The sequence below is a fragment of the Melanostigma gelatinosum genome (assembly GCF_949748355.1).
Source record: "Melanostigma gelatinosum genome assembly, chromosome: 21".
Taxonomy (NCBI): Eukaryota; Metazoa; Chordata; class Actinopteri; order Perciformes; family Zoarcidae; genus Melanostigma; species Melanostigma gelatinosum.
Genome location: NC_136654.1, coordinates 1,114,126 through 1,130,986, shown reverse-complemented (window position 1 = coordinate 1,130,986; position 16,861 = coordinate 1,114,126). Strand labels below are relative to the sequence as shown.

General features: G+C 43.0%; 1 protein-coding gene across 1 annotated transcript; it reads right to left on the bottom strand.

The window, feature by feature from the left end:
• Positions 1-7,067: 7,067 nt before the first annotated feature.
• LOC306795040 (stonustoxin subunit beta-like) lies at positions 7,068-15,462 on the bottom strand. Its single transcript, XM_079293371.1, has 4 exons — positions 15,394-15,462; positions 15,087-15,186; positions 9,003-10,517; positions 7,068-8,894 (listed from the first exon to the last, which is right to left on the bottom strand). Exons 2-4 carry the CDS (start codon positions 15,175-15,177, stop codon positions 8,335-8,337), a joined length of 2,166 nt encoding a protein of 721 aa, XP_079149497.1. The 5' UTR covers positions 15,178-15,186; positions 15,394-15,462; the 3' UTR covers positions 7,068-8,334.
• Positions 15,463-16,861: the final 1,399 nt, after the last annotated feature.

The following is a 16,861-nucleotide window of genomic DNA, read 5'->3' as shown; positions in this document are numbered from 1 at the left end:
GGGTGTTCTCACAGAGAGAGCCGCCAGGTCGAGGTGATGCCTGAGGAATGAACGAGTATGAACTGAGGTTACTCTCTGAGTCAAGCCAGAGGCTGAAACTAAAGCCCGGTTCACATGGGACTGGAGTTACACTGAGCCGGCATGCAGAGTTCAACAATAGAGGTAGTAGTAGTAGTAGTAGTAGTAGTAGTAGTAGTAGTAGTAGTACACCAGAGACCACCGGGATTTAAAGAGGACTTTATTTTGGCAGACAAAGAGCCGAGCAGAAGCTTGTTATTCCTCTGTTCTGACATGAAGATTGGCTTTTAGTGCAACATCTTAAGCATGTGAAAAGTAATTGTCTTTATTTATTTCTGTATTTTAGATTCTGAGTGTGAGGTTGATCTGGTGTGTCGGTGTCTGCAACGAAGCTACTAGTTGTCTTACATGGCAGTGTGTCATGTAGTATGTGATGGTCTCATGTTCAATAAACGGTATATAATCTGTAGGTGGTACAGGACGACGCTGACCTGTGATTAGGTTTAGGTTACACGATTGTGATGGTTACGGTTTGGCAAAGATGGTGATTTATGGTTTATAGAATATGTTTCATGTCACCATTGACTTTTATTAAAGCAAAATGAACGTCTGTCCAGAACTTTGACGCAGATCTTTGAGCATCAAAAGAGCCGTTAACCGGTGAAGCTGTGAAAGCTGTCGTCTGGATGGTTTTATGTTCTACATTCATGCCAGCGGCTCTTTGTGAATGTACTTCCCACAAATCACTGCTTTGACCTCTTAAAGCTTCTTCACAGTCGTGTTGCTTCTGAACAATCCAGCTGCAGGACGCTTGCCTGCACGTCATTTGAGAATAACACAAATTGCTACTTTGAGTACTTCCTGCTCCGTTCTGTTTGTTGACTATAATCATTTCTCAGAATCATCTGCCCTGAACTTTAGAAACGGGAATGCTGGTGTAAAAACAACACTTTTCTCTTCCATCTGCAAACATTTTCAGAAGATTGGAACACATGTCTGCAGCCTTTGGTCACAATGGAAACAAATATGTGTTGCACAATAATCTAACGTCAGCAATTCATGTATTTGTGCTGTTGGCAAGAAAAAACAGGTTCAGTCTTTGTTCAGCACGTTTGTGTCCAGCTCAGCGCCGTCTGAACCTCCGACGTGTCTGAACCTCCGTTCAGTGAATTCTCTTTGACTTCGCTCCCACATGTTGGTTCATGCACCTGCAGCCTCGTGGCTCTTCTGTCCAGTCCAACACAGAACTGTGGCTTCTCCTTGATCCTCTGGATTGTAAATGTATGAGCTCATTTTAATTTGACTTTATAGTAAATTATGAATCCAAAATTCACTGGAGACAAATCTCGTGTGTCCAACTTTGTCAGCTAAGGCCTCCGACAGCGTGATCGAGACGACCGCAGCAGGACGTGCTCCTCTCTTTCCTTATGGAGCTGCAGCAGCATGCATGATGACATGGATTGAGTTCTACACGCATGACCGTGTGTTACATGGTTGTCAGCGGGAGGGAGGGGCGTGTCTGTGCAGTAACACGTCTCCCTTTCCAACGAGGTATCGTAGCCGTGAGGAACGTGATTCTTAACGTCATCTTATTTCCTCCATCAAAGCAAATTAAAAATTGAGACAAGACAGTTTATGAAATGAATGTCCGGCATAAAAGCGAGTAAAACTTATTTTCAATATTAAGTGAGTTATTTCTTTTGGGGGAATCTGTCTTATGCTGTGATGTAATATGTCGCTGAGCTGGATGGTTACTTGTGTGAGCACAGTGATAGCATGACGACGACGAACAACTTCTACCACAGTATGAGACGGTAATATAGACACAATCTTCAGCTGCTTGTTTCTCAGTGCTCATGAGTTGTTTATTGTATTTCATGCTGACAAATATATTCATCGCTGCTTCAAAAAATAGATATTTAAGAACATTGTTCATCTTTCAATGGCTGAAAACAACATTTTCTTTATTTTATGTTCTCTCTCTGAAATGTGGCACGATTGTTGTGATTCTGCTGGAATCCCTCAGGACATCTAGTACAGGCAGCCTCCCTGAAAGACTTCTCCTGACGTTGATATAGAAGCACACACTGAAGGAGAGGAGCAGGCAGGCGAGTGAATTCAACGATAGGACCATGAAAGAGAGCCCAGGAGGACAACAGATGGACAGTCTGAGGCACACAAGCAGTGAGAAAGAGATCGAAGAAGCACACAAAAGATTTCTCACCCGAGCCGAGGAGGAGCCTTCCTCCGCAGTCCGGCACCTCCTCGCATGGTGTGGACTCTTTATTCACGGCTCCAGACAGCTATTTCTGCTCCTCTCCTCCACGAGCGATCGGCTTCCGGCCAACGCTAAATCACGGCTCTCTCTACAGCTTCAGGACATTTCAAGTTATTTGTAGGCAAAAATCACATTAAGTGACTCGCGATGGCGCCTATTTGGTTGTTTATTCCTTTGTTTACTTTGTCTTTGTTCACTTTGTTTATTCACTTTCTTTCCTACACCTCTTTTGTCTTTTAATTTAGTGCCTCTCGACCAAGATGCCCTGTGAGCCAAGTTAGGTCCTTTGCTTTGCTACGAATCTGGGAATGACTTCATTCCATAGCACCCACCCATTGTTTAGGTCAAGTCTCAAACAAACAATTCATTTATTCATCGAAACTTCCTCGGAGGAGTCGTTTCCTTTCACTTAGATGTGAAAAAACATCAGCAAACTCATCCTCGACGCTGAAATCAGGCCCCGTTGTAGAGCATCCCGTTGTTTCCAGGTCTGTGGAGACGCAGATTATTGTTCATTGTTGTGGCGTTTGACTTTTAAAAAGCTCAGGAGTTATTTCCAATGTCTCACTCAATGTCAGTAAAAGACAGCGTATACACATCGCAAAGAGCGCTGTCCATAGTTCTGAAACAACTGCTAAACGATACACATGTTACTCTACTTACGTTACTCTACTTACTTTATTGTCCCGAAGGAAATTTGTCTTGGAAACATACATACAGTGTACAGCTGTTAAAAAACAATACAAATAACATATGGCATACAAACATTACATACGCAGACTGTCGCCAGTCCACATACCCGCACACACAGTACCTACAGCACCTACAAAAGACTGCCACCGGCCAACAAACACATTCACACTGCCCATTGTATAACGCACCAGTCGTGTATAGTTAAGATATTAAAAATCGGTGTTCCAGGGTTAATCTCTGGCTAGCTTGCCATTTAGGGCTTTGATGGACGACGAGACAAAAGAGTTGTTAAAGCGGTTGAGCTGCACTGGGGAGTCTGAAGCGTCTGCCTGAGGGGAGGAGCTGGTATTCAGGGTGGAGGACATGAGTGGGTCTGAAATGATCTTCTGGGCCTGTCTGATGATAGTTTCATCAAAGACGGCCTGGAGTGTGGGATGCTGTGTGACTCCCATGATCTTCATGGCTTTGTGTTGGCCGGTGATCTGGGCTTTCAGCTGCACACTGAGGTTGCGAAACCGCAGGACGCTCTCAACGATGGCGTGGTAGAAGAGAAGCAAGGCTTTCTGGTTTCTGACACCAACGACCCTCAGCCTACGGAGGAAGTGGGGCCGCTGTTGGACCCTAGTGCAGACATTTTCTACCTGAACACTCCGTGTCAGTTTATTGTCAATGTGTATGCCCAGGTATCTGTAGGAGTCAACCTGTGCAATGTTCTGGTCATGAATAACCACTGGTGAGTGGTCTCCAATGTGTTTGGGGTCGAATACCATCTCCTCTGTTCTCCTGACGTTGAGGATGAGGAAGTGTTTGTCGCACCACTGGACAAAGTTCTGAATATCATGTCTGTAACAGCTGTATCTGATGTGTCAGACATGAGACCCAGGATGGCTGTGTCATCAGAACACTTGACTGTGTTGCATGTACATTCATTGGTGTACAGGGTGAACAGGACTGGTGAACTGACGCACCCCTGGGGGGTGCCGGTGTTGATGGTCAAGGGTTCAGACAAGGTCCTGTTCACCCTGACCTGCTGGGTACGGTTGGTGAGGAATGAGTGGTACCACTTCATAGTGAAGGGGTTGACATTCATCAGCTGCAGTGTATTCAGGAGAACGTGAGGCTGTCGGGTGTTGAAGGCTGAACTGAAATCTACAAACAGTCTAGCATCGGCCCTCGGATTCTCGAGGTGTTTAGTCACTAGATGCACTATACTGCTGGTTGCATCATCAGTGTCTCTCTGCTGTGTGTATGCAGACTGGTAGGGATCTAGCTGTGGGCCGACATCCAGCCGTAGTTTGCTCACCATGAGCTTCTCCATACACTTCATCACAACAGAGGTTAGAGCAATAGGTCTAAAATCATTATTCTCCTGTGGACAGGGCTTCTTAGGGACCGGTATGAGGATTGTCTTTTTCCATTGTGTTGGTACAGTGTGAGAATCTAGGGACCTCTGGAAAATGGGGCACCAGGCAGGTGTCAATTCATCTGCACATGTTTTTAATAAGAAAGCAGAGATACCATCTGGACCTGTGGCCTTGTTGACATTGATTTGCTTAAGGACCTTGTTGACGGATTTATGGTCAATCTCTAGCCTGTCAACATCATCAACAGCAATACCATCAAGCACCACGTCACATTCAGCAGAGAAGTCATCATTGTCAAACCGCTTGTAAAAAACATTCAGCTCATTTGCTTTAGCCAGTTCATCTACAACAGGGGTGCCCAATACGTTGATCGTGAAGGAAGTGCTTGTAGATCTCATGCCATTCAAAACAAATGAGATGTTAGCCTCTTGTGACTGAACGTCCTAGGTTCATGTATCCTCCCTATGGCATTTGACACTAGATTGACGTACAGACGTACAGTCTGAGATCACGTCTTTTCTAACCGCACATGCGCAGTCAACTGCAGAAGCTACTGCAAAACTCCGGTGAGCTAATTTGTTAGGCTTCCAATTTATTCATACTGAAAGGGTATAAAAATGAGTAGCTGGACCAAGTAAGAAACCAAAAACTTACCACTTCCATGTGGAATGGGAGGACTTTTTTTTCACAATGTTATTTTCGAAGTCCGTTTGTCTGATCTGCAAAACTACCATCGCCATTCCGAAGAAGGGAAATGTGGACCGGCACTTTCGGACTGTTCATAAAAACTACGACACTGACTTCCCCCCGAAAAGCGAGCTGAGAAAGAGAAAGGTGAAGGAACTAAAATGACAGTTGTCCGGACAGCAGTCACTTTTCTCACAGCTGACTTCAAAATCGAAGGCTGCCACCGAAGCATCGTTCCGGGTGAGTCACTCCATCGTTAAGCACAAGAAGTCCTTCCAAGATGGAGAGATGATAAAAGAGGCATTCGTTGAAGCAGCTGACTCGTTGTTTCGGGACTTTAAAAACAAACCGGAAATATTGTCGTCAATCAAAGCTCTCCAGCTATCAAGAAGTACAGTTACACGGCGCTGTGAAGTCATGGCCGAGGATTTGACACAGCAGCTTTGGAAGGACATCGCGGACTGCGAGTGTTTCTCCCTGCAATTGGACGAGTCTACGGACTATGCCCATTGTGCATTTTTATTCGGATTGTGTTTACAGATATGACTGCAAAAGAAGAGCTGTTAACAATACTGCCCATGAAAGAAGTAGAGGATGAGATCCTGACACTGCAAGCTGACATTCAGCTGAAGTCCAGGGCTCATGGACAGTTTCCTCACAGAGGAAAAGTCTCCAAACATGAGGACATGTGATACCTTAGACTGCATTATTCGGCTCTACTCATTTATGTGAGTCAGCCTTTTCCCACATGAAGAACATGAAGTCCAAACACCGTTCCACCATGACTGATGATCATCTGAAGTCTGCTTGAGGCGGATACCAGCAGCTACTGTCAGACTATGCAACTCTGGCCAATCCCATTCAGTGCAAGTCATCAGAGTAAGGTAACGACCAAGAATGTACAGAATTGTATTGTGCCATAAGGGTTCATGCAGTTATGCAAGGTACGCCAACATATATTGTCAATATAAAGTATACTCAGTGTCCATATATGTATGTGTATGTGTGTGTGTGTGTGTGTGTGTGTGTGTGTGTGTGTGTGTATATTTAGCATTTTTAATGTCGGTAGATCATTTTTGACTTGGTCATTTGAAAAGTAGCTCGCAAGCTGAAAAAGTGTGGGCACCCCTGATCTACAACATATAATGATTTTATATATATATATATATAAGGTTAATGATATGAATAGATGAAGTAACATGCAATACACACGTACATTTTCCTTCCACATTTTTGGGATGTTAAAACCTCTCTGGTCTTCTGGTCCATGTGCTTTGTGTACAGTAGGGAACCTCTTAGTAGCACCGTGTGACTGGATGCATGAGTTTGTTGTTTCCTAGCTATACTCTAGAAACCAAATACTACATGTTAAGTGAACAGACAACCAAACTACTACGTTACAAACACATTTTACTGTCGTATATTATCCCTGCTTATGTCACTTAAGGGGACTTACAGTTGACGGACACCACTGGATGTGGTCCTGTTCGTCTCAGCTTGCCCCACTTGTCCCAGGTGTGGATTTTAATGTTTACCCACTGACCAGGTTGGACCGCACTCTGTGTATCTGGAAGAGTTTGCCTCTCTGTTGAAACAGAGCTTCATGTATGCATGTTAAACATTGGAGATAGCTGCTCAGTTCCTTTGTTGCTAGATCCAACGAGGGTACCTTATGGGCTCATGGTACAGGTATGGGTCGACCCGTTAGCATTTCATGCAGTGTTCAGTGTGTTGTCCTGTTGGTTTGCATTCTCATGCACATTAGTGCGAGTGGTAGCAAACATCAAATCACAACATTGTAATCACACTGCAACATCATATATGATACATAACCAGAGCATCAAAAGCAATCTGAGCAACCACGTTAGTAAATCACAACAACACTGAACACCATTTAAACGTTAGCTTGCAGCAGGAATGTCATTCAGATGTCATGTCTAATGTATTTATGACTGTCAGCCTATCCCAGGGGAAGAGCTCTCTCACCTTTAGGAGACTATGAAGGCCCCACCAGAGACGAGCAACACTGGACTTTGGAATGTACAGAATACAAACCAGTTTTATTTGGTTTTTACAGAAAGTAAGGTAAAAGCTCACAAAAAATGAATAATACAAAATAAGTAAAAGATAAAACAAAATGTCAGATGTACCAAGTTCAAAAAGAACCAAGTCTCTCAAAGAGCAAGAACCCCCAGAAGCCTCGCCCCTTTGTTGTCTCCTCCTATAGACACACTTCTCCTTGGTGCTTCTGCAACCTCCGGGTCCATATAAGGTAACAGATCATCTTTAATCATTGGACTAAACAGTTTTCATAGTCTTATCATTTCTGACAGACTTATTGTTGAGGTTAACTCTTTCCTGCTACCCCCCCCCCCCCCCCGTCTGTCTGTCTAGCTCTCATTGAACAGGACGTCTCCCTAACAATCACAATAGTTAGTTTCTGAGTTTACAACCTTTCTCCTCTGCTGACTGTCAATCATCAGGTCAGAGTGCGTTTAACTCAAAGTTCACTTATTTCTTGAGCTTTAACATTTAGTCAACATTATCAGCACATATGATTACATTTTGATAAATGATAGAAAAACACACATCAAAGCTCATCGTCATTGAACTGTTGCTAAACAATATGGGATTACATGTAACGAGTATATTGATATCTGACAATAAAACACTTTATTATGAAAATGGATCGTAACTCATCATAGACAATGGCAAGTTAAAGAGGATAAAGCACATGCATCAAAAGGTAAGCAACACCTGAAGATAGGACTTCCTGTTTGGCTATAGGTCACAGGGGCCATGTTTCATATGTAGTTAGGTGTGAAAACCGCCACACGCCCAGAAGCTTCCATTGTGTAACCCTAACCCTTATGTCCCAACATAATCAACTTACTAAATCCATTGAAACAAGTTATGCATGTTGACGTGAGCTTTGAAAGTACATGTCAACACTTCTGTCTTGACAAAGCAATAATGATCAGCAATACGAATAGAAATACAAATGATTGAAACGTGATTTGAAGAGAAAGTAGAAAGTGATTGTGAAGCTGTGAAGCAGAAACCAGTTTGAGTCTGTGCATCAAATCAACAAAGAAATGATCAACAGACAATGACATGTGTTGTCACTTTATAAGATCATGTGTTTTCCTGCTCTCTCTGGGTTTGGAATACATGTTTGGAATTTGTGAAACATGTTCAAGTTAACATGGGATGTTACTTTACTGTTGAACCTTTACTTGTAAACCCATCTCTCTATTAGCAGACCAAGGATCTAACAAGTCATTGTCATTGCTGCTACTGAACTGGACGCAGGTAGACATAGTGGTTTGCATAATGAGCCCAGAAGCCAGGGTACACAGGCTCAGTGAATGTGGTGTGAAAGGTGTAGAGGTGGCTCAGTGTGTCAGAGGAGACTTTGTAGAAGGACAGAGTGCCAGCAGACCAGTCCAGATACACCCCAAGTGTTGGGAAGCCACCAGAGGGGAAATCAGTTTCCTTCAGCTTACCATTATGAAATGCCTCCAGTTTGAGATTTACACTTTTTGAATTTTGGCCAAAAGCCCACGACATGGTATTATATCCAAGACGGGATGTTGAACCCTTTCTGTCAATTCTCTTGTATGCAACAGCTGCATACATATATTTCTCAGTAGTAGAATCTTGATCCCACTCTACCTCCCAGTAATGGCGCCCAGATAACCCCTCTCTGCACATCACCTGATTATATGTCTGAAACCTCTCTGGGTGATCAGGATAACGCTGACTTACTGATGTATATGTTGCTTTCTTGTTTCCATCAGACAGAATGAGGCTGTTATCTGCAGTGTTTGGGTCCAGGGTGAGATCACAGGCATCTGATGGAGAGACCAACACAAACTCATTAATTCTGATGGTCAAACAGGTTTCTGGAGGACATTGATTAGTACAGAGTATTTTTGACTCAAAAGCATGAATAAACTTACACCAGATCAGATCTCTTTTGTCTGTGATCGCTTCAGGAGTAAGGTCAGGTTCGGAAAAGTCTTCACTGACCACAATGCCCTCCTTGTAATGGTAGATGGTTGCTCCTTTGTATTTCTCATTTGGGGTGCCTGTGATTAGGAACCTGAACCGCTTGTTGTTCTGCTGTGCTCTGGCAAGTTCACGGAAAGCTTTGGCTTTTTTTCTCATTGTGGTAAAAACTTCATTTGAGGAGAACCACTGGTCTTCATTAGTACTCTCTATGTTAGTGGAGTCCAAGTAGGTGGCCATCACATCAAGGTTGGTATCACCCCTTATCATGGAGGTGAAAACAAAGCACAGAGCATGATCTACATCTCCATCAAGAACCTCTCTGTCCAGCTCGGACTGATTTCGGACGATCTTTGTTCCCTCCATGGTATCTACACAGGATCTGATGACGTTGATTTCTCTCTCTTTGTCATCCAGCCACTTGCTTAGTTTCTCTTGACTGAATGGTGACTTCTCTCTGTCGTCCAAGGTTTCTTCCAATGAGCTCTCATCTTCTTTACCTTCACGGATGGAGGGGAGTTTCTTCGCCATGGTCTGCTGGAGGTTAGATGCATAGAGGTCACACAATTTCTGGAAATTTTTGAACTCTTCATGAATACATGGAAAGTTCTCTACCACTCCGTCTTCCAGAGAATCGTTGCATCTCATTCGTATTTCGCTCAAATCTTCAAGAGCATCCTGCATCTTCCCCACCAGTCCAACGCTGATCTCACTCTTCAGCTCAGCAGCTTCCTGCATCTTCCCCACCAGTCCAATGCTGATCTCACTCTTCAGCTCAGCAGCTTCAGGAAATAAATATGTCAGTGGCATCAGCGAGACCTTCATTGGGACAGCATTCTCTCCTTTTTCTCCCAGTAGCTGTGGAAGTTGTTCACAGGTCTTCACTGCCTCTTCAAATGTTACAGGGATGCTTTTCAGGATGAAGTCACCGAAGAATTTGCAGGAGCATTTATTTGTCAGGGCTTTTTCTTCATCAGTCATCTTGATGTCAGCTTGTGTCTCAAGACAAAGTGAGGGGATCTTGTTTATCGCAGCTCTCATGCTGCCCTGGATGTCTTGAACGCTGCTGGCGTCTAACTTCTCACTGTCAAACACAAAGAAAGAGTTTGCCCCATAAACGATGCACGTGACTACATGTGTTGCCGAGCTCTTCTTAATAACTTCCATTTGGTGGGCGTTTAAGGTCAGCAGGTCAAACATTGACAACTCTTTGAAGTGGGTGGTAGATTTGTACCGACACGTCACTCTGCTCTGATTCTTGAATTTCTTCTGATCATTCAGATACTCGGCAGATCCTCCAACTTCGATCAGTCCACTGAGGAAACTGGCCTTCAGAGAAGTGTCAACATCCAGCAGAGAGGACTTGGATTCAATGGTGTCAGAGTCAGTCATTTCAAAACTAGTGTAGGGTTGAAGATGTTCAGTTATCTTCTCCTGTAGAGTTGTATCATCCCACAATGTCAAACCTTTAGAAATTGGAAAAAATAAAGTAAGAGGATCATTTCGTGAAATTTTATTTATTTAATAAATTTCAAAAACAGAATGAAGAAGAAGCGACTTCGCAAAACCAAGTAAGTTGTGATTGTGTCTACTAGCATTAAAGTTTGACAAGTTTTTATATAGTTTTCTAATTGATCATAAGATAATGTTGCGGTCCATAATCAAAGCTAACCAGCTGTTTGATTCCAAAAGAGCAAGTAAGAAACAACTTTTACAAGAATAACGACAATTCAACTGTCTTCTTTATCACAGGATAATATATCAGCTACTAATACAGCATGCTTCCCTAAAATCGATAACAAATGAATGTTCATAACTACGTAATGGAATTAAAAAGCATTTGCTTATTATTTTTAATGGTGTGTATGTTAAAAAAGTGAGGACTGATTCGTGAAATGATTTCAAAGTCCCTTTAAGTCAGGGGTGTCAAACTCATTTCCACTCTGGGCCACATCAGCATCACGGTCGCCCTCAAAGGCATCAGGGCATCAGGGCCGGTTGTAACTGTAAGACTGTAAAAATGTAACTACTCCCAAACATATTGTTGAATAACTGTCTCTGCATTTGATTATTGTTTATTCAAGTATATAAATATTGTACATGCAGTTATATAAATGTAAAATTATTTTTAATTATTATTTAAGCACATTATTATATCATAAATCCTTTTAATTTAGGGTTAAGAAATCCACATTACTCTATCAAAGATCAAACTTTTAAAGAAAATAAAGACAATTGAAGCTGCAAGCAGCGATATATGAGCCCTCGCACCTTCCTGCGTCTCGGGGGTACTGGCGGGACACCGGCAGAAGCGGCATAAATATCTGCGACCATCAGACATGTGCCCACAAGTTAGACATATTTTTAATGCTCGGACTGTGTGATGCTGGAAATTATGTAGTGCAAATATTCCACCAGTTCCTGTATCCACGATGTGGCGCTAGAGAACATGCGCAAACATGCATTATGTTGCTCTACATCAGCGGTTCCCAAACTTTTTAGGCCGCGCACCCCCTTCTACATCCCGACCGGGTTCGCGCCCCCCCCCCCCCGAATAAAAATAAATAAAAAAGCAACAGCCTATTTATAGCCGCATAGAAATCTGACCAATGAGTTTGCTCGCGTGTGGCGTTTGTTTACAATATTTAGTCCGCTGTTAAATGTTGCAGTGTGAACACAAACCGAACAAAGGGGCAAGTGCAACATTGTATCATATTAATCCCTGAATCAGAACAAAGCAAACGAACTGAAGGTGTGAAAATGCCCTGAAACACTGCAACAAAGTTTCAATAACTTTCAGTGACACAAGGCGTCACTTTTAAAGAGCAATACGGATGCGAGGACACACGTTGTAGGGCATGTTACAGGACACAATGTGAACATATGCTACAGATTTCGTGAGGATAGGCCATATGGTTTGAAGTTATATATATTGCTGTAAAAGGCTACGCCCCTATGAAATTCATTTGTCCATATATTCTGAATGCAATGAGATATCCATAAGATTTGAGTAACTTTTGATTATATAGAACCAATAATGATCCACAGCAAATTTGGTACCAATCAGACCCAGCGTGTAGGAGTTCGCCAAAATGTGTTTTTCACAAAATTCAAAATGGCGGAAACTTTTGGGAGGCGGACCTTAGGGTCCCAAGAGGATTTTTTGTAGAACTCATTCAGTTGCTCATGTCCCTAAAATGTTAAGTCATTTGGAGATACTGGCTGTTGGAGCTTGCATTTCCAAATTCTAGGGGGCGCTAGCGAGCAATTTTGTCATCTAGAGTATGGGACTGTCAAGAGTTGAGCCCACAGAGCATGCTGGCACATTCAAGGGAGAGTCAGGATATAAAAGCACAAAGCATATACTCAGAATAAAGTGTAATCAAGAGATAAAGTGTATGAATTATATAACAAAATGTTTAATCAATATGTAGCGAATGTTTAATGCATAGAGTGATTTAACAAATGTAAAAACTGATTAACAAATGTTCTGTGTGACCGGAGCTGCGATAGAAGTGTTTTGTCAGGATGAGTTGGCAAAAAGTAGGAACAGATGTTATTGGGTGGGGTTAGGAAAAGACTGTCGCAAGAGATGAGTCATAGAGGCATAATACAGGATAAGCCTGGACTTGCACTTGCCGATGAGGAGATACGGACGATTGCAACTGATGTATTGAGGACTTCGTCTCTGTTCACGGAAAGAAGACCGCTGTTCGTGGACAATAAGATTTAAAGACGGTTTCCTCTCCCCACTGCTCGATTCTTAACTGGACAACGGAGAAGACGCAGCAGCCCTAGAAAGACTTTGTACTGAGTTTTGAGGACTGTTGAACGGACTTCGCTGCGAGAGCAGGAGGACCGAGGGTCCGGCCGGACCTTCGCTCCTAACAACTCCAAAAGAACCTTTTCATCGCACCATTGAACATCCAGCTCCAACCGAGCCGTCTCGGCATCTAAAACTAATGAGTGTAATCGAAGAAGAAAATTAAAGTAACGAATCAAGTGTAGTAACATTTTATGTGAGCTGTAGCTTAACCCTTGCTAACTAACCAAATATAACCTGCAATAAATATCTAATCTGCATTTAAAGTAAATTTCTCAAGTGCATTTATTTGCTCAAGTAGTAAAAAGTTCCTCGTGGCAGTAAAAAGTTAAATCCATTGTATGTCTAACAACTGAGTTCTGTAAGGTTATCCTAGAGACCGAATCCACTTAACAATCCCTTACGGGTTTAGAAGTAATCCTAGCCGTTAAAACCTAACCTGGCATTTACCAAGAGCACGGATCCAGAAGAGGGAAGCTGCCATAACCGACGCGACCGGTAGGAGCGCCCGGGGTCAGGGTGGCCCCTCGACCGAGTGCACTCAGACCGGAGGAAGCAGGGTAGACGTCGGGAGTAACGGCAGTTAGAAGAGCCAGGCGAGTTCCCTCGCAAGAACACCAGCTCGACAATCTTTTAATAGAGAGCTGAGTCAGTAAGTAGCCCCGTATCGGGCCAGAAGTACCCCAGGATCTAACAGGACCCATAAAATATCAAATTTTCCCGCAATCCTGATAGGCTCGCCAAATATGGGGATGTTGGGGACATGATAAAGCCCCAAAAATGGCGTTTCATTCGAGAGAATAACAATAATTCCTACAATTTCAATAGGGTCCTCGCGGCCCGATGTTGTCGGTGCTCGGGCCCTAAATATCATCAAACACAAGTTATTACATTAACTTTGTTCAAAGCTATTTTTGTCACCTCTCTGCATCACTAATGTTCCTCCCCGTCGCATGGCAGCTTCATCCAAGAGCTCCTCACTGACAGTCAGGTCTGCCTTCAGCCTCTTATGAACACTGATAGATGATGTATCCGTGTTGTCTGTGCTTTCATCAACAGCGAATGAAGAAGACGAGTACCTGCTCGTCTCTTAGCTAGCTGTGTTGTTAGATTGCTGCTAGTTCCTGAACTCGGTCTGCGATGGTGTTTCTTCACAAACTGACATTTGTAAAAGTCTGTACCTGGTCGGAGCTCACCTGTTCACCTTTAAGCATGCACTGGGCCTCAACTTTTGTAAATATATTCTGCTGCGACTGCAGTCTGTCTTTTAATTCTTGGACTATTTTATGTTGCTCTTGGAGGCTACATTTAGCATACTTGGCTCCGTTTGCTGTCAAAATGCCGACATAAATTGTATTCCTTCATCGCCGACACTGTCTCACAGCACAGAAGACAGACCGCTTTGTCCCCTTGAAGCACAAACATGTATTCCCTTTCCCATCTTTCATGAAATATTCTTCCCTCTGCATACATTTTTTGCTTCTTCGATTATTTGTCGATCTTTGTCAACTCAATCACTTGTTGGAAAAGCATTTTACGGGCTGCTCCTCTCCTGTCCACCTGTTGTGATCGTGTTAATGTCGGCACACAGACAACATGTTGTTGTCGTGAGTGAATAGTAGTGATGCAACGGATCATTGTCGATCTGTGATCCGTACGGATCCTCCTCACGGTTCGGCACACATGTGAACCACGGATTAATTACACAGTGTGCAACAAGTGTAACTGACAAAGTTAACCGGCGATATGGAAAAACTGCTGTCTTGCGGCAGGATGCCGTCATTTCACGCGTCACACAATCAGTGAAGCATTGTGGGAGATGTAGCTTATGGTCACTGTACGTACACTGTAAAGCAGCATAGACTTTAATTTTAAGACATTCATATGCCTTTTGTATGAAAGACTATTTCCGGCAGCAAAAAAATTATGATATTGAAACTCATAACTTCGACTTTCTATCTGATAACTTCGACTAAGTCACAGTGTTTTCTGAACAGCAATTGGAAACAGATGGATGCACCAAAACTGCCATGGAGATATTTTTATTATCAAGTCTGACTTTTCATATTTTACATTTATTTATTTGCTGGCGGATTCATGGGCCACATAAAATGACATGGTGGGCCTTGAGTTTGACACTCAGCTTTAAGCAAAGCTGTGAAAGGCAGATATGTAGAGAAATGTTTTATTAATAATGTAATCTCAGACTTACCTGGGATCAGAACATCTTTCCGAGCATCGTAGAGCATTCCTAGGGTGAAAGGTCGACCCAGGGCAGCAACTTCCTTGAGATCTGAGGCCATTTCTCCAACCTGATGAGAACAGTGAGCACACAGCTTTCAGTACTTCATTTACACGGTGAAGTACATTGAGTGTTGAGAGTTTAATCCTGGAAGTAAACTCTACTCCTTCACTCAGCAAAAAGACAGAAAAAGACTGATAGTGTGACACAGACTGGAGTTCAGTTAAACTCTAAATGTGCATCTGTTTCTGTCTCTGTGCACCCAGTCTGTCCTCACCTGGTGAAGTTGAGTCGATCAGATCAGATGTGAGAGTCTTCTTGACGTCCAGCTGGAGCTTCAGTGTGATGATCTGTGATGTTCTCCGATTACTGATATCCTGTCAGTCTCTGCTGCTGACTCCTCCCATGACACGCCTCCAGACTTGACCACCCCCAGGTCTGAGCCTGGCTCCACCCACTGCAGCATTTTGAAACCTGCTCTTTGACAGGACCTCTTTAGCACTGGCCCTGTTTGTAGGCCTCTGCTCAGTAGTTGCTGAATAAAGGTTAAAGTGGGATAAAGTGAAGAATAAGAGGCTTTAGTACAGTGAGGTCATGCAAGGTCATTTTCGAATCACCTGTTGCAGCTCTTACATTGTACTTTTATATACAATATAACTATATTTGTCACTTTTTTTATCACTCATATTATTCAATACATCCAAATACAGCGGTTAGGAATCATTTTCAGATTCATAACATCATCAGAGTATGTTTCTGGCTGTCTATAAGATTTTCTCATTTCATGTGTGTGTATTGGGCTCTAAGGTCACCCTATCATTGGTCTATCTCAGTGATTGACACCGCATTCGATGTGTCAGAGTCTCAGGAAGGCAGGTGTACAAATTGGTGTTGATTGACAGAACTTCCAGCCAGTAACGTTGCAAGAAGTGGTGCATATCCCCGAGCATGCAATTCTATTGTCATGTCAAGACTTGTCATGACCGGGGAATTTCTGTGGAACAAATACTTGATAATTATCATTATGTAGCAACAGAAGCTCTGTTTCAACAGGTAAAACGGGACAGACAACCAAACGCCTACGTTACAAACACATTTTAAAGTGCTGCTCTGTGAACTAAAGGGCAATAACATTTGGTTCACGAGACGCAGGCAGCATGTTTCATACTTAATGTGAATATGATTCATACAGTTGTGATTGTTTTCGGAGGAACACTGAAAACATTCAAGACTTAAGACCTGGCAAAATGACCTGGCGACGCCATTGGTCGACACAGGAAACGGCGTTTAACTGGTGTGCTCAGTGTATGATGGTCACAGAAATGCATGACCGCGTCAACCAGAGTCCCCTCCACGTGCTTGAACATGCGAGGGCCCGATCAATGCTGCTTGCAGCTTACTTGTTATTGAACCTTTGTATGCTGCTCCATCTGCACAGGCTGCTGAACTCAAGGCGTTAGCTGCTGCATGTGGGGCAAGCTGAGACGGACAGGACCACATCCAGTGGTGTCCGTCAACTGTAGGTTCCCTACTGTACACAAAGCACATGGACCAGAAGACCAGAGAGGTTTTAACGTTTCCCCCCTCGAGTGACGGATGGAAGGAAAATGTGTGTATTGCATGTTACTTCATCTGTTCATATCATTAACCTTTAGGTCGGGTTTTTAAAAATACTATATGAAATGTAGATATTAACACCAGCATTTATGTGTTTTTTATTTCATCACAGAACAGTTATATCATTT

Coding starts and splice junctions, on each gene's coding strand:
- LOC306795040 (XM_079293371.1), bottom strand. CDS start 15,177: ATGGCCTCAGATCTCAAGGAAGTTGCTGCCCTGGGTCGACCTTTCACC. Junction 10,518..15,086: donor GAAAGATGTTCTGATCCCAG/GTAAGTCTGAGA, acceptor CAATTTCTAAAG/GTTTGACATTGTGGGATGAT. Junction 8,895..9,002: donor CAAAAGAGATCTGATCTGGT/GTAAGTTTATTC, acceptor TCTCTCCATCAG/ATGCCTGTGATCTCACCCTG.